Genomic DNA, 26,051 nt, shown 5'->3' on the forward strand with positions numbered 1-26,051 from the left:
TCCAGATCCTTCAGGTTTCGGGGCTGTCGCTGGGCAATACGGACTTTCAGCTCCCTCCAAAGATTTTCTATTGGGTTCAGGTCTGGAGACTGGCTAGGCCACTCCAGGACCTTGAGATGCTTCTTACGGAGCCACTCCTTAGTTGCCCTGGCTTTGTGTTTCGGGTCATTGTCATGCTGGAAGACCCAGCCACGACCCATCTTCAATGCTCTTACTGAGGGAAGGAGGTTGTTGGCCAAGAGTTCGCGATACATGGTCCCATCCATCCTCCCCTCAATACGGTGCAGTTGTCCTGTCCCCTTTGCAGAAAAGCATCCCCAAAGAATGACGTTTCCACCTCCATGCTTCACGGTTGGGATGGTGTTCTTGGGGTTGTACTCATCCTTCTTCTTCCTCCAAACACGGCGAGTGGAGTTTAGACCAAAAAGCTCTATTTTTGTCTCATCAGACCACATGACCTTCTCCCATTCCTCCTCTGGATCATCCAGATGGTCATTGGCAAACTTCAGATGGGCCTGGACATGCGCTGGCTTGAGCAGGGGGACCTTGCGTGTGCTGCAGGATTTTAATCCATGACGGCGTAGTGTGTTACTAATGGTTTTCTTTGAGACTGTGGTCCCAGCTCTCTTCAGGTTATTGACCAGGTCCTGCCATGTAGTTCTGGGTTGATCCCTCACCTTCCTCATGATCATTGATGCCCCACGAGGTGAGATCTTGCATGGAGCCCCAGACCAAGGGTGATTGACCGTCATCTTGAACTTCTTCCATTTTCGAATAATTGCACCAACAGTTGTTGCCTTCTCACCAAGCTGCTTGCTTATTGTCCTGTAGCCCATCCAAGCCTTGTGCAGGTCTACAATTTTATCCCTGAAGTCCTTACACAGCTCTCTGGTCTTGGCCATTGTGGAGAGGTTGGAGTCTGTTTGATTGAGTGTGTGGACAGGTGTCTTATATACAGGTAACGAGTTCAAACAGGTGCAGTTAATACAGGTAATGAGTGGAGAACAGTAGGGCTTATTAAAGAAAAATGAACAGGTCTGTGGGAGCCGGAATTCTTACTGGTTGGTAGGTGAACAAATACTTATGTCATGCAATAAAATGCAAATGAATGACTTAAAATCATACAATGTGATTTTCTGGATTTCTGGATCCGTCTCTCACAGTTGAAGTGTACCTATGAGAAAAATTACAGACCTCTACATGCTTTGTAAGTAGGAAAACCTGCAAAATCGGCAGTGTATCAAATACTTGTTCTCCCCACTGTATATAGTGGCAATACCAGAATAAATGATCTATTGATTCTGTCTCTTCACAACAAAATCTACAGAGCTGAGATTGTTGTATGCCTCATATATATATATATATATATATAGCATTCTGTTGGTTGCAAGAATTTTATATAATAATTTAAACTGAAAAACTAAAAGTGTTGAGTCAAGTGTAGTTTTTTGTACCAGTTCATAAACCATATGCCATGGAATTGGTACATCAAAAAGCTCCTCCCATTTATTTTGTTGTCAACATTTTTGTCCTCAGATGAAACTGGTATATTTGTCTATTTATGCCAGTTCCATTCAGCCGATTTGTATCTTTAATACACTGCTCAAAAAAATAAAGGGAACACTTAAACAACACAATGTAACTCCAAGTCAATCACACTTCTGTGAAATCAAACTGTCCACTTAGGAAGCAACACTGATTGACAATAAATGTCACATGCTGTTGTGAAAATGGAATAGACAACAGGTGGAAATTATAGGCAATAAGCAAGACACCCCCAATAAAGGAGTGGTTCTGCAGGTGGAGACCACAGACCACTTCTCAGTTCCTATGCTTCCTGGCTGATGTTTTGGTCACTTTTGAATGCTGGCGGTGCTTTCACTCTAGTGGTAGCATGAGACGGAGTCTACAACCCACACAAGTGGCTGAGGTAGTGCAGCTCATCCAGGATGGCACATCAATGCGAGCTGTGGCAAGAAGGTTTGCTGTGTCTGTCAGCGTAGTGTCCAGAGCATGGAGGCGCTACCAGGAGACAGGCCAGTACATCAGGAGACGTGGAGGAGGCCATAGGAGGGCAACAACCCAGCAGCAGGACCGCTACCTCCGCCTTTGTGCAAGGAGGAGCAGGAGGAGCACTGCCAGAGCCCTGAAAAATGACCTCCAGCAGGCCACAAATGTGCATGTGTCTGCTCAAACGTCAGAAACAGACTCCATGAGGATGGTATGAGGGCCCGACATCCACAGGTGGGGGTTGTGCTTACCGCCCAACACCGTGCAGGACGTTTGGCATTTGCCAGAGAACACCAAGATTGGCAAATTCGCCACTGGCACCCTGTGCTCTTCACAGATGAAAGCAGGTTCACACTGAGCACATGTGACAGAGTGGAGATGCCGTGGAGAACGTTCTGCTGCCTGCAACATCCTCCAGCATGACCGGTTTGGCGGTCGGTCAGTCATGGTGTGGGGTGGCATTTCTTTGGGGGGCCACACAGCCCTCCATGTGCTCGCCAGAGGTAGCCTGACTGCCATTAGGTACCGAGATGAGATCCTCAGACCCCTTGTAAGACCATATGCTGGTGCGGTTGGCCCTGGGTTCCTCCTAATGCAAGACAATGCTAGACCTCATGTGGCTGGAGTGTGTCAGCAGTTCCTGCAAGAGGAAGGCATTGATGCTATGGACTGGCCCGCCCGTTCCCCAGACGTGAATCCAATTGAGCACATCTGGGACATCATGTCTCGCTCCATCCACCAACGCCACGTTGCACCACAGACTGTCCAGGAGTTGGCGGATGCTTTAGTCCAGGTCTGGGAGGAGATCCCTCAGGAGACCATCCACCACCTCATCAGGAGCATGCCCAGGCATTGTAGGGAGGTCATACAGGCACGTGGAGGCCACACACACTACTGAGCCTCATTTTGACTTGTTTTAAGGACATTACATCAAAGTTGGATCAGCCTGTAGTGTGGTTTTCAACTTTAATTTTGAGTGTGACTCCAAATCCAGACCTCCATGGGTTGATAAATTGGATTTCCATTGATTATTTTGGTGTGATTTTGTTGTCAGCACATTCAACTATGTAAAGAAAAAAGTATTTAGTAAGATAATTTCTTTCATTCAGATCTAGGATGTGTTGTTTAAGTGTTCCCTTTATTTTTTTGAGCAGTGTATATGGCAGTTCCCGACCTTCTCCCTTTTCCACTTTTGTGGTTGTGCTGCAATCAGTTGGTTGTAAGTTTGGATTGAGACGATATTCATATATATATTTTCAATAACTGCATGTGACATAACTCCTCCATTTTTATTCATAATACCATTAAAAATGTAATTAAATTTGTAAACATTTTTTTTCCATAAAGATTTTTTTTTTATGAATAAGTATATTTGAGTTTAACCATAACATTTGTTGTAATATTTGTTCCATCTTTTCTGGCGGATAAAACTGAAATGGCTTGTTTAAGAAAGGGTGATACTTTAAACAAAATGTAATTTTCAATTTGTCAGAAATTAGAAATTGTAACCTGTATGAAGGCAAAAAGGCAATTTTTGAACAAAGAATGAGCTTTTCTTAATAATCTATCGGAGAACCATTTTCGGTTTAAGTATAATTTATGTACGAGTGAAGCTTTTAGAGAGAGGTTTAAAGCTTTAATATTTAATATTTTTTTCCCCCCCAAATTCATATTCATTATATAAATAGGCATGTTTAATTTTGTCTGGCTTAGCATTCCAAATAAAATGAAATATGTTTTGCTCATATGATTTAAAAAACAAGTCATCTGGAGTAGGCAGTGCCATTAGTAAGTAAGTAAACTGTGATAGGACCAAAAAGTTAATTAATGTTATTTTTCCATAATAGACAAGTATTTACCTCCATGGTTGCAAAATCATATCTATTTTTGCTAACTTTCTATTGAAATTAATTGTAGTAAATTCAATTATATATTTTGAGATGTAAATACCAAGTATGTCTACTTCACCATCCACCCCCATTTTATTGGTAAACTACAAGTTAGTGTAAACAAAAAAATGTTATGATCCAATACGTAATATGGTACACTTGTCATATTTAGGTTTTAATCCAGAGAGGCTAGAAAAATGATCAAGATCTTCAATGACACTGTGCAGGGATCCAGATTGCAGATTTAAGAACAAACTAGTCACTTTCATAGTCCTAAAGCTAATAAGCCTTTGACATTTTTTGTTGCAAATAGTAATTGTGTATTACATTGACTCAGCATGTAGGCTCGATTAAGAGGTACCAAAAGGACAACAGAATGAATTCCAACCTCGGATATCAACACCATATCTGACAAACCTGTCAACCGTTGCCTGCATCTGCCCAATTTGAAGGAGCACCTACTGGGAAGATAAAGGGAGCAGTTGACAGAATATGTGTTGGAAGTTGTTTCAACTGAATCCTCGCTACTACCTCTGTTAAATGCACTGTCTGAATGTTACGTTATGTGGGAAGGAACTGCATTAAATGTTGGTACCTTTTGTCTGACTATTGGTGGATTTATTTAACCAGTTTGAGTATGATTTACACAATGTCACTGGATGGAATTTTGACACGAAATTGCAAAGGGCACAACTAACATGGATTGGTTCAACAGCAGCAAATTATAATAATCCAAATTATTTAAAATCAGGTCAATATTATAGATTTGATTTATGTTGGATTTACATGATTTAATTACATATGATGGAACCACTTAAGTCAAGTTAATATTATTCATTGAATTTATTTGGGATTTGTATGATTTAATTATATTTGATGGAAACACTTAGATTATGCTGGAATTTAAAATACGTTAATCTTATGATTTATTTTTGAGTGTATCTCCATTGTAAAGTAGTACATTTCCTTCTTCTTTTGTATTTGAAATGAGCATAAAGCTAATATTGGCTAATATTTACCACCACCTGCAGTGCTGGGCTATTTATTGTATCATTGTTGTGGTGATATAGCTTAAAGCCATTTACTAACCATAAGCAACCCAATTTGGAGAAGACAATGCTCTGATCATTTGTTGATCGCTCCCAACCCATAGGAATCCCCAACCAGATTAATACTTAAAAAATGGTGGAAGCCCTCAATGGAAATATCTATGCTAAAACAGGCTATATCCATCTAGAGTCCTCTAACTATGGGTACAGCACAAGAGGTGAGAGTGAGAGGCATGGAATATTTCCCTCTCACAAAAACAGGCTACTTCCCAAAACTATTCCCACTTTTGCAGTCCTCCACCTCCTCCTCTCCATCATGTTAATCTTCCAAAGTGAAAGGAGGAGCTCCCTTCCATAACTCTGTGCCAAACCGTCCTCTTTATCACCGAGAGCAATAGCCAACGCTGCAAACACTTGTTTCATTAAGCATGATTTAAGTCCCACACGTCACCGTGCATTTATTTCACTGCCACTGAACAGATTCAGAAAAAAAGAGGAACTGTTTCTACTCTAGAAATTAAATAAATAAATGCATGATGGGAGACTGATTTTTGAGTGTAGTTAACTTTTAATTAATGTGTGCAGACACCTAGCACTGTTGTTTGGTTAGTGGTGTTTCTGTAGCACATGAGATGGAGTTTGCAAGACAAATGGCCACTGGATTGATACAAATAATCATGATATCATTCTGCCAGGTAAGCATAGGCTACTTTATGGCTAATTAACATTTAATTTTGGGAAAGCCTTCCCATCTACCAGAAGACGGTTAGGTCTATCATTAGCGTCACTATATTTTTCCTGTTCCTTAATTGTTTGAAACCTTGACATTTGACTTCATACTATGAGACATGTCTTACCTTGCTTCAAAGTAACCTATAGCCAAAATCCCACTATAGAAACGTGGAGGCAATTATTTTAAAGAGTTCCTCATATTATCTAGCAGCCAAAGGCATTATCCTAGTCATATTAGCAACCCATGATAGTTGCATCTTTAGATCTCCCCTCTTTCCCAATTTATAACAGATATTTCCATCTCTGTCCATGAAACCGCTCACATGTTTTTTCCCGCAAAGCAACTCATTCATTTTCACATTCACACTAGACCACCACCGTAAGCACATTGCTGCGGTGAAAATGTGAATAAATAAGATTTCTTATACATTTTACGCTAAAACATTCTTATCTGTTCCATCAGCCTTATTAATTGATACAGCATATACCTCCACTACACTACTTTAATACAAATCATGGGGATTAATAAGTAAGTATACACAATGCCCACTGAAAAATAAGTGGGTATCAGCATATACCCTCCACTACACCACTGTTTGTGTGTGTGTGCGCGCGTGTTTCTGTACCTGTGTCTATGTCTGTCTCTGTCACTGCGTGCGTACGTGCGTGCATGCGTGTGTGTGTTTGTGTGACTGGAATATTGTAGTGGTGGTGGTGCAGACAGTGAATGAGCGGAGAGGGAGAGACAAACTGTACTTGTTCACCTGGGGGGACATGCAGACCTCTTTAAAACAAGCACAGATAGTCAGTTACTCAGAGCAGCACGGCCGCTACTGTCCATAGAGGCCGGTGATGGAGACAGCTAAGGCCAAACCATCTGTCTAAAGCCCAGTCAGAACAAGCCAATCACACTAGATTTATCCCTAACGGCATAACTATAACTGGAAATTAAACCTGATTACATTAATAACATTAATTATTTTTCTGTTTAATTACTTAATGTGGGGTTGTAATATCAAGAACTGTCAAGAACTGTAATTATGTATAATTAAAGCTATCAAGCATTCGCACTAGCACTGTATCACTCAGGGTTGCTACTACTCACGCTAACTCGTTTTGCATGTAGTATTCTGATGCAATGGGTTTGCGCAGGCTATGGTGAACACACTTGTATTAATGAATGTAGTGATGGCTAAGTAGGGCATTGGCTTTGGCAGTTTGACTGTTTCTCTATGGCTGGTCCAGATTGTCTTCCAGGTCAAATGAAACCAGACGTATACTTTGATGGGGTTGGTTCTACCTCTGATGATGACACTCTTAATATTACATTTTTACTGCAACCTATGAGTAGATAGCAATGAAAGACTAAGACAGTGAGATGGTCAACACAGACTACATTTCACCACAGGAGTCATTTCTTTCAACCTATCCTCAAGATATGGCCCCATAATACTATGTTAATTAATAATTTAAAAACATATCAGTATAATATACAAGTAGCCTACTTCTATAAACCAACAGGGAAACATAAAGGATTCAATGGAATATCCATGCTAAACGTACTTATGCACTTTTTCCTTCAAAGCGGCCTCTTAATATGAACAGAGCTCATTCCCACCATACAACACTTAAACAGAGTGCCAAGTCTAGGACAAAAAAGCTTCTCAACAGTTTTTAGCCCAAGCCATAAGACTCCTGAACAGGTAACCAAATGGTTACCCGGACTATTTTCATTGTGTGCCTCCCCCCTCACACCCCTCTTTTACGCTGCTGCTACTCTCTGATTACCGTATATTTTTACTTTTTCCCTCACTCAACTTTTTTCATTCAACTTTTTCACCCCGGAGGTTTTATCTGGACATGGTTCGTCAGGACTTCAAACAGCCGAAGCTAAGTAACATTAACATGATGCCTTCTAATTGCAGTCGGTGTACTTATAATATACAGGAGAACGATCGCCTTACAGCAAGGATAGCTGTGCTGCAAGCCCAGCTTCAGACGCGATCGTTAGGCAACGGTAATTTCAGTGTAGGAAAGGATGAAACAGCGTCTGTGCCACCAGTAAGTACAGATAGTAACGTTAGTATAAACCCCCTCGCACGGTCCCCGCAGCCGGACATCTTTCTCATGGCTTCTGAAGGGAAACGCTGTAGTAATGCTCAACCGGTGTCGCTTATTCAGCCGACAGAAACTTTCAACCGGTTATCCCCATTAAGCGAGTCGGAGGCGGAGGCCGAGACTTCTCTGGTCTCTACTCCTCCCGTTGTGGGGTCTGAGACGCCGATGGCTCCCACCATTAGCTCTGACAAATTGAAAACCCTAGTCATTGGCGACTCCATTACCCGCAGTATTAGACTTAAAACTAATCATCCAGCGATCATACACTGTTTACCAGGGGGCAGGGCTACCGACGTTAAGGCTAATCTAAAGACGGTGCTGGCTAAAGCTAAAACTGGCGAGTGTAGAGAGTATAGAGATATTGTTATCCACGTCGGCACCAACGATGTTAGGATGAAACAGTCAGAGGTCACCAAGCGCAACATAGCTTCAGCGTGTAAATCAGCTAGAAAGATGTGTCGGCATCGATTAATTGTCTCTGGCCCCCTCCCGGTTAGGGGGAGTGATGAGCTCTACAGCAGAGTCTCACAACTCAATCGCTGGTTGAAAACTGTTTTCTGCCCCTCCCAAAAGATAGAATTTGTAGATAATTGGCCCTCTTTCTGGGACTCACCCACAAACAGGACCAAGCCTGGCCTGTTGAGGAGTGACGGACTCCATCCTAGCTGGAGGGGTGCTCTCATCTTATCTACGAACATAGACAGGGCTCTAACTCCTCTAGCTCCACAATGAAATAGGGTGCAGGCCAGGCAGCAGGCTGTTAGCCAGCCTGCCAGCTTAGTGGAGTCTGCCACTAGCACAGTCAGTGTAGTCAGCTCAGCTTTCCCCATTGAGACCGTGTCTGTGCCTCGATCTAGGTTGGGCAAAATTAAAAATGGCGGTGTTCGCTTTAGCAATCTCACTAGTATAAAGACCTCCTCCATTCCTGCCATTATTGAAAGAGATTGTGATACCTCACATCTCAAAATTGGGTTACTTAATGTTAGATCCCTCACTTCCAAGGCAGTTATAGTCAATGAACTAATCACTGATAATAATCTTGATGTGATTGGCCTGACTGAAACATGGCTTAAACCTGATGAATTTACTGTGTTAAATGAGGCCTCACCCCCTGGTTACACTAGTGACCATACCCCCCGTGCATCCGGCAAAGGCGGAGGTGTTGCTAACATTTACGATAGCAAATTTCAATTTACCAACAAAAAAAACAATGACGTTTTCGTCTTTTGAGCTTCTAGTCATGAAATCTATGCAGCCTACTCACTCACATTTTATAGCTACTGTTTACAGGCCTCCTGGGCCATATGCAGTGTTCCTCACTGAGTTCCCTGAATTCCTATCGGATCTTGTAGTCATAGCAGATAATATTCTAATTTTTGGTGACTTTAACATTCACATGGAAAAGTCCACAGACCCACTCCAAAAGGCTTTCGGAGCCATCATCGACTCAGTGGGTTTTGTCCAACATGTCTCTGGACCTACTCACTGCCACAGTCATACTCTGGACCTAGTTTTGTCCCATGGAATAAATGTTGTGGATCTTAATGTTTTTCCTCATAATCCTGGACTATCGGACCACCATTTTATTACATTTGCAATCGCAACAAATAATCTGCTCAGACCCCAACCAAGGAGCATTAAAAGTCGTGCTATAAATTCTCAGACAACCCAAAGATTCCTTGATGCCCTTCCAGACTGCCTCTGCCTACCCAAGGACGTCAGAGGACAAAAATCAGTTAACCACCTAACCGAGGAACTCAATTTAACCTTGCGCAATACCCTAGATGCAGTTGCACCCCTAAAAATTAAAAACATCTGTCATAAGAAACTAGCTCCCTGGTATACAGAAAATACACGAGCTCTGAAGCAAGCTTCCAGAAAATTGGAACGGAAATGGCGCCACACCAAACTGGAAGTCTTCCAATTAGCTTGGAAAGACAGTACCGTGCAGTATCAAAGAGCCCTCACTGCTGCTCGATCATCCTATTATTCCAACTTAATTGAGGAAAATAAGAACAATCCGAAATTTCTTTTTGATACTGTCGCAAAGCTAACTAAAAAGCAGCCTTCGCAAATGGAGGATGGCTTTCACTTCAGCAGTAATAAATTTATGAACTTCTTTGAGGAAAAGATCATGATCATTAGAAAGCAAATTACAGACTCCTCTTTAAATCTGGGTATTCCTCCAAAGCTCCATTGTCCTGAGTCTACACAACTCTGCCAGGACCTAGGATTAAGGGAGATAAAGTGTTTTAGTACTATATCTCTTGACACAATGATGAAAATAATCATGGCCTCCAAACCCTCAAGCTGCATACTGGACCCTATTCCAACTAAACTACTGAAAGAGCTGCTTCCTGTGCTTGGCCCTCCTATGTTGAACATAATAAACGGCTCTCTATCCACCGGATGTGTACCAAGCTCACTAAAAGTGGCAGTAATAAAGCCTCTCTTGAAAAAGCCGAATCTTGATCCAGAAATTATAAAAAACTTTCGGCCTATATGGAATCTTCCATTCCTCTCAAAAATTTTAGAAAAAGCTGTTGCACAGCAACTCACTGCCTTCCTGAAGACAAACAATGTATACGAAACGGTTCAGTCTGGTTTTAGACCCCATCATAGCACTGAGACTGCACTTGTGAAGGTGGTAAATGACCTTTTAATGACGTCAGACCGAGGCTCTGCATCTGTCCTCGTGCTCCTAGATCTTAGTGCCGCTTTTGATACCATCGATCACCACATTCTTTTGGAGAGATTGGAAACCCAAATTGGTCTACATGGACAAGTTCTGGCCTGGTTTAGATCTTATCTGTCGGAAAGATATCAGTTTGTCTCTGTGAATGGTTTGTCCTCTGACAAATCAATTGTACATTTCGGTGTTCCTCAAGGTTCCGTTTTAGGACCACTATTGTTTTCACTATATATTTTACCTCTTGGGGATGTCATTCGAAAACATAATGTTAAATTTCACTGCTATGCGGACGACACACAGCTGTACATTTCAATGAAACATGGTGAAGCCCCAAAATTGCCCTCGCTAGAAGCCTGTGTTTCAGACATAAAGAAGTGGATGGCTGCAAACTTTCTACTTTTAAACTCAGACAAAACAGAGATGCTTGTTCTAGGTCCCAAGAAACAAAGAGATCTTCTGTTGAATCTGACAATTAATCTGGATGGTTGTACAGTCGTCTCAAATAAAACTGTGAAGGACCTCGGCGTTACTCTGGACCCTGATCTCTCTTTTGAAGAACATATCAAGACTGTTTCAAGGACAGCTTTTTTCCATCTACGTAACATTGCAAAAATCAGAAACTTTCTGTCCAAAAATGACGCAGAAAAATTAATCCATGCTTTTGTTACTTCTAGGCTGGACTACTGCAATCCTCTACTTTCCGGCTACCCGGATAAAGCACTAAATAAACTTCAGTTAGTGCTAAATACGGCTGCTAGAATCCTGACTAGAACCAAAAAATTTGATCATATTACTCCAGTGCTAGCCTCCCTACACTGGCTTCCTGTTAAGGCAAGGGCTGATTTCAAGGTTTTACTGCTAACCTACAAAGCATTACATGGGCTTGCTCCTACCTATCTTTCCGATTTGGTCCTGCCGTACATACCTACACGTACGCTACGGTCACAAGACGCAGGCCTCCTAATTGTCCCTAGAATTTCTAAGCAAACGGCTGGAGGTAGTGCTTTCTCCTATAGAGCTCCATTTTTATGGAATGGTCTGCCTACCAATGTGAGAGACGCAGACTCAGTCTCAACCTTTAAGTCTTAACTGAAGACTTATCTCTTCAGTAGGTCCTATGATTAAGTATAGTCTGGCCCATGAGTGTGAAGGTGAACGGAAAGGCTGGAGCAACGAACCGCCCTTGCTGTCTCTGCCTTGCCGGTTCCCCTCTTTCCACTGGGATTCTCTGCCTCTAACCCTTTTACAGGGGCTGAGTCACTGGCTTACTGGTGTTCTTCCATGCCGTCCATGGGAGGGGTGCGTCACTTGAGTGGGTTGAGTCACTGACGTGGTCTTCCTGTCTGGGTTGGCGCCCCCCCTTGGGTTGTGCCATGGCGGAGATCGTTGTGGGCTATACTCGGCCTTGTCTTAGGACGGTAAGTTGGTGGTTGGAGACATCCCTCTAGTGGTGTGGGGGCTGTGCTTTGGCAAAGTGGGTGGGGTTATATCCTGCCTGTTTGGCCCTGTCCGGGGTATCATCGGATGGGGCCACAGTGTCTTCTGATCCCTCCTGTCTCAGCCTCCAGTATTTATGCTGCAGTAGTTTATGTGTCGGGGGCTAGGGTCAGTCTGTTACATCTGGAGTATTTCTCTTGTCTTATCCGGTGTCCTGTGTGAATTTAAATATGCTCTCTCTAATTCTCTCTTTCTCTCTTTCTGTCTTTCTCTCGGAGGACCTGAGCCCTAGGACCATGCCTCAGGACTACCTGGTATGATGACTCCTTGCTGTCCCCAGTCCACCTGGCTGTGCTGCTGCTCCAGTTTCAACTGTTCTGCCTGCGGCTATGGAACCCTGACCTGTTCACCGGACGTGCTTGTTGCACCCTCGACAACTACTATGATTATTATTATTTGACCATGCTGGTCATTTATGAACATTTTAACATTTTAACATCTTGACCATGTTCTGTTATAATATCCACCCTGCACAGCCAGAAGAGGACTGGCCACCCCTCATAGCCTGGTTCCTCTCTAGGTTTCTTCCTAGGTTTTTGGCCTTTCTAGGGAGTTTTTCCTAGGGAGTTTTTCCTAGCCACCGTGCTTCTTTCACATGCTTTGCTTGCTGTTTGGGGTTTTAGGCTGGGTTTCTGTACAGCACTTTGAGATATCAGCTGATGTACGAAGGGCTATATAAAAATACATTTGATTTGATTTGATTTATCTTATATGCATAGTCACTTTAACTATACGTCCATGTACATACTACCTCAATTGGCCCGACCAACCAGTGCTCCCGCACATTGGCTAACCGGGCTATCTGCATTGTGTCCCACCACCCGCCAACCCCTCTTTTTACGCTACTGCTATTCTCTGTTCATCATATATGCATAGTCACTTTAACCATACCTACATGTACATACTACCTCAATAAGCCTGACTAACCAGTGTCTGTATATAGCCTTGCTACTCTTATTTTCAAATGTCTTTTTACTGTTGTTTTATTTATTTACTTACCCACACACACACACACACACACACACACACACACACACACACACACACACACACACACACACACACACACACACACACACACAACTTTTTTTTCGCACTATTGGTTAGAGCCTGTAAGTAAGCATTTCACTGTAAGGTCTACCTGTTGTATTTAGTGCATGTCACAAATAAACTTTGATTTGATTTGATAAATGCCATCCCTTTCTCACCGTAAAACGTATTATATTCTCTGGGGACCGATTCCTTCCATATGATGTGGCTTTTAAATGTTTTGTAGTCTAACAATGGTAGCTGAGTGACTTATGCTGCCCATTCTTCCTAGACACCTTTGAGATTGGCGGGGTGCTCTAGCCCCATGTCACACAAGAGGAATATTGTTATATGGCTGCGGGGCAGTTGGAGCGGGGTGCATACTAATGGTGGCATCTCATTGGTTGTACAGTGAGCTCTTAAGGTACCCCAGCAGAACCGAAGCGACTCCAGGAGTGGATATGTTGTCAGTTAGAACCCCTCATTGAAATAGTGCTAAGGGCCTGGGGGTTGCAAAGTCTAATATAGGCCTGAGATAGTGGGCTGTCATGATGGGGAAAGAGCAGGATTTCTCTGTGTTATGAGAAGTACTTTGCCATTCAATGGACCACACCTTCTTATAGCACACACCAGTCATTAGCCAACATTTTTTCAAGATACAACCTAACAATGATGCCATAACTACAACCATAGTATGGCAGACCTGGGTTCAAATAGTAGTTGTTTTACTTAAAAAAATGTTGAGTATTTGATTGAGCCTGCGTGATGTGCCAGATGGGCAGAGTTTGCACTTTTGGAACTATTCCATTTGTTGAAGTGCAACCTAGTCAAATCTGGTATTAGACTATAATTGATCTTGTATTTCAAACCACAATACTATCTCTTCAATGACAATGAAATGAAGATTTTTTCGAAGATCTAAACACTCATATCATCACTGAGTTAATCTCACCATCAACACCCATCTGGAATTAATCTGTGGTGAAACTTATCTTTGTGTGATGATAATACAATTCCAATTATTGTAATTGCTATTACAGGCCACATTTCACAACACAAAATCCTCCAACAATGGAATTAATTGACTACATTCTTTGAGGCTGGATCAATATATAAATTAATCTCTTTGGGGAGGAAGGTTTCCGGAAATGGATCCCTGTATTGCTGTCATACTGAGGTCAGACTAATATATTGTTCCTTAATAACCTGAGTTTAGGTGCACAAGGGTATCTACCATTTTGTATACCAACCCCACAGACAAAAACAGCATTCTACATGCTTCTAGTGCACATCCCACATAACATTCTATGAATCTTATATTGAAACCTATGCACCTGTAAAAGACATTATACAACATACTGTACAGCACAGTAAGTAAGTCAGCTGAGGAGTCACACACTGACTACGCTCGAGTGAAAATCACGTGTCAGCATCGGCTGTGATGACTTAAGGGAGAGTGGATAAGGTAGAGAAAGAGGGGGGAGAGGGAGGTAGAGTGAGCGAGAGAGAGAGAGAGAAAGAGGAGAGAGAGAGACAGAAAGAGTGAGAGAGTAGAGAGACAGCAAGAGAGAGATGGAGAAATAGAGAGAGAAAGAGAGAAAGAGAGATAAAGAGGATAGGGAAGGGAGATTCTGAGGTGTGGGGTCCCCTGTGATGGAGTAAAGGGGGGAAGTGAAGGAGTGCTCTGAGCCTGGCATCAGAACGCTGTAGAGAAGGGTTTCTCTTCAGGGTTTCATTGGCAGCCCGTCGCTCTGAGGATGGGCCCACATTGTTTTCTTAGTGCTGGGAACGTGAAAACAAAATTGATGCGAGTTATGATTCCCTTCTTCCCGTCTCGAAGGCTATCACCGGAGTCTTGGTAGGGCAGTGTGAGGGGAGAGGAGGAAAGTTCACACAGACTGGAAGTGTGTGTGGTTCTGTGTGTGCATGTGTGTGTGCTCAATGCGCATGCTTGAAAGTGTGCATATGTATCAGAACATTTCCCTGTTGCCACCAAAAGAACCTTACACAGAGATACAGTGAGGGGAAAAAGTATTTGATCCCCTGCTGATTTTGTACGTTTGCCCACTGACAAAGAAATGATCAGTCTATCATTTTAATGGTAGGTTTATTTGAACAGTGAGAGACAGAATAACAACAAAAAAAACCAGAAAAACGCTTGTCAAAAATGTTATAAATTGATTTGCATTTTAATGAGGGAAATAAGTATTTGACCCCTCTGCAAAACATGACTTAGTACTTGGTGGCAAAACCCTTGTTGGCAATCACAGAGGTCAGACGTTTCTTGTAGTTGGCCACCAGGTTTGCACACATCTCAGGAGGGATTTTCTCCCACTCCTCTTTGCAGATCTTCTCCAAGTATTTTAGGTTTCGAGGCTGACGTTTGGCAACTCGAACCTTCAGCTCCCTCCACAGATTTTCTATGGGATTAAGGTCTGGAGACTGGCTAGGCCACTCCAGGACCTTAATGTGCTTCTTCTTGAGCCACTCCTTTGTTGCCTTGGCCGTGTGTTTTGGGTGATTGAAATGCTGGAATACCCATCCACGACCCATTTTCAATGCCCTGGCTGAGGGAAGGAGGTTCTCACCCAAGATTTGACGGTACATGGCCCCATCCATCGTCCCTTTGATGCGGTGAAGTTGTCCTGTCCCCTTAGCAGAAAAACACCCCCAAAGCATAATTTTTCCACCTCCATGTTTGATGGTGGGGATTGTGTTCTTGGGGTCGTAGGCAGCATTCCTCCTCCTCCAAACACGGCCAGTTGAGTGGATGACAAAGAGCTCCATTTTGGTCTCATCTGACCACAACACTTTCACCCAGTTGTCCTCTGAATCATTCAGATGTTCATTGGCAAACTCAGATGGGCATGTATATGTGCTTTCTTGAGCAGGGGGACCTTGCGGGCAATGCAGGATTTCCTTCACGGCGTAGTGTGTTACCAATTGTTTACTTGGTGACTATGGTCCCAGCTGCCTTGAGATCATTGACAAGATCCTCCCGTGTAGTTCTGGGCTGATTCCTCACCGCTCTCATGATCATTGTAACTCCACGAGGTGAGATCTTGCATGGAGCCCCAGGCCGAGGGAGATTGACAGTTATTTTGTGTTTCTTCCATTTGCAAATAATCGCACCAACTGTTGTCACCTTCTCACCAAGCTGCTTGGCGATGGCCTTGTAGCCCATTCCAGCCTTGTGTAGGTCTACAATCTTGTCCCTGACATCCTTGGAGAGCTCTTTGGTCTTGGTCATGGTGGAGAGTTTGGAATCTGATTGATTGATTGCTTCTGTGGATAGGTGTCTTTTATACAGATAACAAACTGAGAGTAGGAGCACTCCCTTTAAGAGTGTGCTCCTAATCTCAGCTCGTTACCTGTATAAAAGACACCTGGGAGCCAGAAATCTTTCTGATTGAAAGGGGGTCAAATACTTATTTCCCTCATTAAAATGCTAATCAATTTATAACATTTCTGACATGCATTTTTCTGGATTTCTTTGTTGTTATTCTGTCTTTCACTGTTCAAATAAACCTACCATTAAAATTATAGACTGATCATTTCTTTGTCAGTGGGCAAACGTACAAAATCAGCAGGGGATCAAATACTTTTTTCCCCTCACTGTACATGACTCTTGGATTTTACTTGGCCTGGGTAAGATTTTCTTCATAAATCCTCTTTCATTAGAAAACCAAACAGCAACTGGGCACCCACATTTGTGGCTTTTTGTTTGTGGCTTTTTGCTTGCAGAGGTAAGTCATCAATGTCATCAATCAGAGTGTCCAAATAAAATTATTTCCATTCGCTTTATCACTCAACAGTGACTGTCTAATGAAAAACGCTATTGCTCTCAAACAAATAAACATAAAACCTATAAGGGGTTCGTTGACTGCGAGCGGTCTCATGTAGATGACCTAAACCCGACATTCAAAGAAAAACGAGGCGGGGGGGAATTATCCCAGGGCTCTGTCTAGGAAACCAACTGTAGGTACACATCCTTCTCTTATCTCCTAGTCCCAGCACACTGTCTCACAATGACAGCTACCTCGCAGACTCTAATTTATTCAGGGTTTACTCAAGAGGTGATAATCCATTTATCTTCATAATAATGTGCTCATTAGGGAGAGTGACACTCAATCCAGCTGGGATGAGGCCCCATGGATCTGCGGTATCCGCCGGGTACTGGTGCAGCTTCCCGACTTCAGTGATAATGAATAACCCATTCGATTTGACCTTTGGCCGTAACTCTGCCTCCATTATGGCTCAGGTGAATTCTGGGGGCGACTGTTAAAAATAGCACAAAAAAGCAAGGGTGAGTTGTGAACCGTCCTGCTTATCTAATCAGCATTGTTACCATGTCTGGTTAAGAGGTCCCGTGAGTATGGCGAGTAGTAATTTTCCCTCCATTGAAAGGAGATGGTCACTGTATGTGAGGAGAGAGAGAGCGTGAGAGAGTACCTGTGGCCCCTTTCCCTGTCAATTTCTTATCAATGCCGCTCCCTCTCCACTTCCAACCCTCGCCCGCCTGCCACGCTCAAATCAGAAACACAATCAAGTCTGCAAGTCAGACAAGAGCACTCAAATCATCACCAAGAACAAAACAAGTAGACGAGTAATTTAACCCCTTTACCCTCATCAGACTTACACAGACCAATAACACAAGGAATTAATGCAACTGGGCTGTTGACAACCTATAATTCAAATGTCCATTACTAATCCCAGAGTCCTTTGGCATAGGCTTCAAACTCCACAGTTTCCCCCGTCGAGTAAACACGTCACATCAAAATGACGGTCCTCAGCCATATTTCTGGTGATTGGTTCAGGCAATTTTTTTTCAGCCAGAGCTCCACTTGAACAGTTAATAATGGAAATAGATGTGGGAGCAGATTTCAGAGAGACGTGCAAATGGGCGGAGAACGCAACAATTCCGAAACTCCCTGTCCGCAATCACTCTGCAGTCAATCTCTGACAACGGCAACGAATCAACAAAACGTGTCACGTCACAGTGTTATTTACTTGTACCTTATATTCTAGATACTGCTTTTGTAGAGAGGTGTAAAAAGGACTCTAAGCGTAGCTACTGGCCAATGATTAGTATATCCCCTCTCTTGAGAAGCACTATCGCACACAAAGTCCGCCATGCAAACAGAAGAAACCTTGCCCATTTCCCCGAGAGACATGAGACAAATCCCACCGCGGCCACCAATTTAAAGTGCCATTTGGAGTGTTTGAAGAGTGAAATATCAACAAAGGGAAAATTAAGACTCAATGATGGGAACAGCATACAGAGTGCAAGAATATTACTTTATTCCCTGGAGTCAACAACTATCACATACTAGTCAAGCATTAGTAATCAACTGTCCCAAACTTTAATCTGCACTCATAGGGCTTGTTTCCAGGACACAGATTAGGAAGATTAGGCTTAGTCCTGGACCTAGAATTATTCTCTGTGGAGGACCTCCATTGAAAGCTCTTTTGAGTCTATGACTAGGCTTAATCTCTATACGGCAAACCGTCCCTTACACTTTCAGTAGTCACAGTGACAGAAAGTAAGGACTGAACACCTTTAAGTAGACTGGTCCCCTTTATTCCAAGAATACAACTGACCATAAAATGCCTCAACCGTGGAGTAGTAGTGGGAAAGTTGAGTTGAAAAGAGCTTAGACCTGATAAGGCTCTTATACTCAGCGTGTCATCTGTGGCTTTCAAGTAATATTCTAAGGAGTTTGGTCTGTCTGAGAGACTTTGTGTGACTGCTCAACCTCTTCTTAACACCACCAACAGATCTCCTATCCCAGGTAATATCCTGGCGCCAAACATGAGCATTATAAAAGGAAGGAGAAGAAAACTAACACAGAAAAACACAACTGAACCATTCCCTCGGAACGGCACTCCTTTTGAAGCGGTGAAAGAGCCCTGGTAACAAGGAGGACAGCTTGCACTGATGGGAATAACCTCATCACCTGAGCCCCCCCTGAGTCTCTGAGCCTCACTGCTCTCACTCTCTTTCTCTGTAGAGCCTACTGTGTCCAGCATTGTCCAACGGGAACATTGTATGAAATGCCATGCACGATCAGTGAAGATGCTTGTCCCTCTTGCATTTCAGCTGTTGTGGGTGACACACACAGAAGGGCAGACACATGATGTACCTACCTCCACATTAACACATGCAGTGATGCCTTTGATTAGATACTCCTATCCTGATGACACAGATATGAAGGAATATGGGTGTAATGGGTTCCTGTTGTTTATTTATTTATACTGGCCTTTTTTTCACATTTTTATCTGAAGTGCCCTGTTTTGCCATGCTGAAAAAAATGAGACTTTGATCATGTTGTTCTCGGCGCTTCTGATTTTCACACGACCTGAATTTGCACCAAATGCAAAAAATTGCCCCATATGCCTTCTGTGTGCGATCTTCAATGAAATTTGCTCAGCAGTCAGCACAGTAGACAAATATAACAAGCCTCTAATACAGTACTGGCAGTCTGTGTCCCAAATGACATCCTATTCCATAAATAGTTCACTACTTTTTCATCAGGGTCCAGAGGAAGACCCTTAAGGCTATGGTCAAAAGTAGTGCACTATGTAGGAAATAAGGTGCCATTTGTTACATAGTTGCAGTGTGTTCAACTGCTAACTGGATTAATGTCAGTGGCGTAACACTAGAAGGCACCCCATGGAGCTGGGGAACTGACACTGACATCCCTACCATAGGTGATCAGTCAGAGAGAAACAAAGAGAGAGGGTGAGAGAGGGCGTGAAAGCGGAGGAGAGCCAAAATACAGATATAATTGTCCATGAGAGGACAAGAAAGAAAGATGAGCTGACGAAAGCGAGACACACACACACACATCCAAAAAGAAGGGGTGAGGAGAGGAGATAGAGGAAAATAAAGGAAGGAGAGAGGAGGAAGCCCCATTGTGTACCTGTGGGAACAGCCGCGTCCATAGTGGGCCTCTCCCAAGTGTTGACTTGCTCCCAGGCGAAGCCATTGGTCCCCAGGGCCACACTGTAGCCACAGCTGCTGTAGTGCTCTTCAAACGAACAGCTGCCTGTAGGACACGACGAGAAGAGAAGGGTTGCATATGTAAACACGATAAAGCCATATACTCACATCATTATTTCATCCCCGCTAAATAATGATTTTCCAGCGCATTAGGCTTCATGCTAGCCAGAAGCCATGGATTGAGAAAGCAAGACTAAACTCGGTCTAATTAAATGTACTCTTTGAGATGCGTGGTTTAATTGCAATGAGAGGATTCAAAGGGAATTCTTAGTTTTTTGGTGTTTTATCTCTGTTTTTTTCAATTACACCCATAGTTTAAGTGTTTTTGAGCGTGGATCGATTGATCTAGGCTGTGCTGACTTGACAGTTTACTGTGGCAAGGAATACAGTTATTGTATTATACATGAATGGATATATTTTTTCCAATTAAATGAAAAGCTTGCTTCTGGTTTTAATCTAATTTATAAAATTGCATAAGCCAAGGACTAAACACTCATTGGCAGTTGATGACTTGCCTGTTTACTGAATGGGAAAATCAGAGCACAAGAATGGGTTATTATTCCATTAAAATGAGAGGGGAGTTGGTGTCAATGATCTTTTGTTAGATAGATTATGACTTAGGTTTAAATCCCCCCCCCCCCCCAAAAAAACCACCAGTGTGTCCATTCTGAAATGTCCCAAACATTTATTTCTACGTCAATAAATCCAGTCTTCCTAATCAAAACCCCTAATCTCACTACTGAGATTGAGGCTGTCCTAATATGGACACTACATAACAAATAACTTTTCACTTTCCATATCAAAAGTGTCAAACAACCACCATCGCAGCATCGTGTCTGTTTCTTGGGGGGGGGGTGTAAAGTGACAAGAAAAACAAGCCAAAGCCCTTCATCTCCTCTAATTAATGTTGCCTACCAATTTGATCCATTATTGATAAGTTGCCCACAGCAGATAAGCAACCGTTTCATTATCAGTTGAAGCTGCTGCTACAACCTGCACCCACATCTGCAAATAGGAGAGGAGCGTAAAAATGGGGGCTTTTCATCACTAATGCTAGTAGACAGTGAGATATAATTGGGAAGTTTCCAGCAGCTGAGTTTCTTTAGGCTCTTTGTCGAGACATTGTTTATCAAATAGAGTTTCCCATGTAGCACTTTCATCAATAAGGTTTTACTGAACTGAGAGGCATGTTTCTAAGGGCAATGAATGGGGAGTTAGAATGCGGCGTTAGAATGTGTTCACAGTCGCTACAGTCAAAAAGGATGTTGTTTACGCTAGAAAAAATTGCCAGAGAAGAAATTGAAGTGTTTGCACCTCAGGATTTCATTTGAGAATTAGGGGCCCTGCAATTAATATGTATTGCTGGCAGATTACAACTGTACTGTAATTAATGTGCATTTAATTATAATTAATTTAAAAAAATGGCCATTTTGGGCAACTACATAGTGAGTTTGCTAGCTAGTTTAGTTGAATTTTAAGATGATATGATCAACAAAGAGATATTTGGAAATATCAGTTTTGAAATGTTGTTGTGGTAGAAAAGGTAAAGAAAATGGACACTAGACTACAGTACAGTATATTTAAAACGAGTGATGATTGAATGTTGAATTTCTCAAGTAATCTTTACATAGCTCTTTATAAAGATAAGCTTTTTGGACAGATTATCCTCAGGGCTCATTCATTTGGATCAGTGGTTTCTGTTTAAGTTGAGTATTAGTGTTGATAAAGATAAAGATATGCACCCATCTTGTGATCATACTCAAGACCCTTCTAAAACATTCCAGTCTTTCATCCATTCCTGGAGCCCCAATCGTACCCTTTGGATAATTAGAACCTTACATTTATACCCACTTTAAATCGAAACTGACAGTGCCTAGCATGATATACACCAATGGGGACAAACTCAGCTAAAGCGTCTGTTTTCTGTTCACTTAGATAAGATCTTAGTTTGCTTCGCTCCCATAAAATGTACTGTCATCATCTAAGATTTAATTACAGCGTTTACTAACATACTGTGTGTACTCTTCTTGTATCCCCAGGCGGCATTTCTGAGCTAGGCAGGCTAATATACGGTTCGGATGCTAAAGCTATTACTTTCACTCCAATAGGCATGAATAATAGCCAAATATAGCTTTCATTAACATAGCAGTCAACAGAGATGTACAGTATCATGACAGTGTTTTTGTCATGTAATATTTGTCTTCCAATTTAGGTCAAATGTGTCCTGACAAAGGCTAAGCAGCCATATTATTAGTTTCATTAGAGAATACATGACTCAATGGGACACATTTTTGTATTTTTTTTTCTGCTTGAGTGAAAACAACCAACAACTTGTTTCTCTCTAGTTGTCACTGTGCCACTGGCTCAGAAAAACAAACACACACACACCTGAAGTCAATAGATCCAATCCATTTGGACAGGATCGAGGACATAAGACAGAGTAGACCGATTGAATGAGTGAGAGAGACACATACAGACTCAACACAAACACACACAAAGAATCGCTTTCACTCACATCCCGTTTGAAATGAATCCAGCTTCGCCAGTCATGCTGAATTAGACAAGAAAATAAGGCTAACAAGGGTGCCTCTAATAACACACACAGCTCGTTCGATTTAGCCGCTCCCTCAACCTCTACTAATTCTACCTTTTCCACTTCGCAAACACTCTTAAACCTCATCAGCCCAAGTCCCACAATCCATTTCCCCTAGCCAATCTATCCCCATCCATCACCTTGTGGAGAGGAGAGAAGGCTGTAGGTAAGATAAGTAGCCAGGCAGCGGACAGAGGTTCTACAAGCTCGGACATGTTCAGTGTTCAAGCACCAAACGGAAGAATACCAAATAAAATGGGGAGAAACTACCGTAAACCATTTTGCTACGGTGTGACCTCATGAGCATTACCCAGCTGAGAGAGGATACAGTTCCTTGATAATGAAATCTGTCTACGTCTCCACAACAAGCACTCTGGGTTCATGAGCGGTCAGTGATACGCTTTAGGGACAGGCTTCTCACCGGTAGAAAATACTGAACAGTCAATGAGTTAATGCTTCTTGGTTTTGCATCTCTCTCTTCAGGCTTTGAAACGCTTGTATGAACGAAACATACAGATGTAGGATCTTAATTTAATCATTATTTTGGATGACTGAGTTAACATGTTGATCTCAAGTAAAGACGTTCAGTTTAATTGCACAACAAGCCTCTGTGCATTTGTAACACTAACCTTAAATTAAGACCAAAAAACAAAAAAAGTCACGTAGCTTTCCGTTGCCCTGGAGGTCCACCCGTCTGTGGTGAGGGCAACAGAGGATGCCTTGCATAAATCGTCAACAATTTTGATATTTTCCTGCTCATAAAGATCTGGCATGATCTTCATACCGAAGTGGGTGCACGAGGGGATTTCATAGCGTGGCTCAAGCACCTTCACCATATGTTTAAACCCTCTGTTTTCCACAACAGAGTATTGTCTCATGTCTGCAGCGATAAACATCCCAGTAGATTTGGTGATGGCTTTAGCCTGGTCTGATTCTGCAGCAAAGAGCTGCTTAAATGCCGTGGTGAGAAGTTGTTGTCTCTTGGATGAGTTGGCTCCAGTCACTGACACACCAGGGTGATGATGCTTTAAAATGTGTCCATGCTCGATGTATTTCCATGATCATGCGGCTTTCTTGTGTCACAATGCCTACACACAGTAATGGTGTTGTCCACCACCCTTCTTCCGTCATCATATTTGACAGGGAAGCCAAAATGCTCCCATACATGAGACATAAATGAAGCGGGAGGCTTTTCCAGTTCTTCAGCTCCTCTGCTAGCCATGTCTGTCATTGTTCTTTTTTCTTCTTTGCTTTTTGCAACGCGAGCATCCAGGATTGATTCGTTGGGATTCAACATGCCCCTTTCACGTGAACAGTACACACAACTGCTTTTTCAAAATAATCAAATCAACCTTCAGAGTAAAACACAGCACGCATCAGTCTTGTCTTTATCTTTTCATTGCAACTCCGCATCAAGATTTAGGGAATTATTACTTTAAAAAGTAACAGCGGCAGTAAAACTGTATTTCACACTGATGGTTAAACTTTGCAATTGATCCACGGTTCACATGCGTGCCGAACCGTGGGGGGTGATTCGTATGGATCACGGATCAACTGCGGTCCGTTACACCACTAGTGAACAGTTCATGGCTCGGGTGGATGAAGTCCTTGGCAATCCTTTGGGACTTCCTCAGAAACAGCTTGGTGTAGATGTCCTGGAGTGCAGGGAGCTCTCCCTCAGTGATGTATTGCACCGTCCACACCACCCTCCGTAGGACCTCCCAGTTGAGGATGGTGCAGTTGCCAAACCAGGCAGTGATGCAGCCAGTCAATATTTGAATTTGATATTAAGATGTCCTCAATTGTGCAACTGTAGAACTTCTTGAGGATCCAAGGGCCCATCCCACATTTCTTCAGGCGCGATGGTGGTGTGATTGGACCATGTCAGATCCTCTGTAAAGTGTACGCCGAGGAACTTGAAGATTTTGACCCTCTCGACTGCAGCCCCGTTGATGGCAATAGGGGTGTGCTCCTCCCTGTTTCCTGTAGTTTTGCTGACGTTGAGGGAGAGAGGCTGTTTTCCTGCCACTGTGCCAGGGCTCTAACCTCTTCCCTGTAAGCTGTCTCGTCACAATCGGTGATCATGCCCACCACCGTCGTGTCGTCTGCAAACTTAATGATGGTGTTGGAGGCATGCGTGGCCTCACAGTCATGAGTGTACAGGGAGTACAAGAGCAACAAGGCACCGAACAAGGCAACGAAACCCGTCATTCTTTCAAACAAGCAATCCCTCACATAGCACTAGGCACAGAGATTATGGTTTTCTATGAAGTCCCGATGTTCGGGGCCACAGAGGGGTAAGGGAAAAGATGTGAATAGGTTAATAGATATGTGTTTGCATGTGTGTACCTGTATGACACTTTCCCACTGTCCTTGGGTCTGGCTGTGCATGTAGGGCGGATAAGAACAGTGTTTGTCCATGGATGCTTGTTGTGGGGCCTTCTGCGAAACACAGTGGGGGCTTATAAAGCCGAGCCAGCAGAAAGAACAGGCACAGGGGCCAGAGAGCTTCCAACCGGGTCACTCACCCACAGCCAATCAGGCCAAAGGATGTGGAAACGCAGCTGATGACTCTGTCTCTCTCTCTGTCAGTGTATTTTCCCCTTTTCACTTGCATCCCTCTTTTCCTTTCAGTTCAATCAGACTCGATAGAAATTCTCTCTCTCTTTCTCTCTCTCAGGAAGGATGTTCTTGCTCAGGCTGGTTAGAATTGACCCTAACACCCCATATCATAAAAATGTACCAATAAAAACAATTAGCTACTACAAAATGCATGTCAGGCATTTTTATCCCTTTGGAAAAATATATTATAGTGGGCTAGAAAATCCTACGGTTAGTAAAGCATGCTCTAGTATGAACCTATAAACATCTGTTTCTTGAGCTTTCATAGTGGGCACACACACACACACACACAAATATCCACGCACGCACCATGCAACAATGTGTCCATTCTATAAAGAACAATATTCAGCCTAATTTTATCCTCCAGGTATGAGTCCTTAAAAATAACACCAACGGTTATGCCCAATGACTCCATCGTCAACTTCAACGTAGATTCATTAAGCCCACCTTTTGTTACAGTAGTGACCTAGTCTCTCTTTATCTCACTAAGTGTTAGCGTCTGACTCCTCACCCTGTGACCTCAGAGATGAGCCTTCACGGCTAGCGCCCGTCACACCACTGTCCCCCATCTCTGCGTGCCCATATCTCCTCAGCCGTTTAAAAATAACTGTTAGCGCCCCCACCAGCCCTCCTTTAACCCACTGTCACCCACAAGCTTGAAGAAGACGCGCAGTGGCATCAAAGGGATGTTAAAGCCTTGTTTAAGAGCTCAGAGCCCCGGAGGTTGAAGGGGTTAACCCTGGGCTCATTATAGACCTCACACTCAGTCAATAAGATTTCGGCGCAGCAGAGTGACTAACCTCCCCTCACCCAGGTC

The 26,051-nt window shown here is 42.9% G+C and overlaps 1 protein-coding gene across 12 annotated transcripts in view; it reads right to left on the bottom strand.

Annotated features, from left to right (window-relative positions):
* The window catches only part of ptprt (protein tyrosine phosphatase receptor type T), a 501,813-nt gene that overhangs the window by 370,870 nt on the left and 104,892 nt on the right, over positions 1-26,051 (bottom strand). For all 12 annotated transcript variants that reach the window (XM_014131664.2, XM_045691383.1, XM_014131665.2 and 9 more), the window contains exon 2: positions 19,940-20,065. In XM_014131664.2, the coding sequence (XP_013987139.1) occupies positions 19,940-20,065 (126 nt within the window). The remainder of the gene's footprint in view (positions 1-19,939; positions 20,066-26,051) is intronic.

This window comes from Salmo salar, chromosome ssa12 (assembly GCF_905237065.1).
Source record: "Salmo salar chromosome ssa12, Ssal_v3.1, whole genome shotgun sequence".
Classification (NCBI taxonomy): domain Eukaryota; kingdom Metazoa; phylum Chordata; class Actinopteri; order Salmoniformes; family Salmonidae; genus Salmo; species Salmo salar.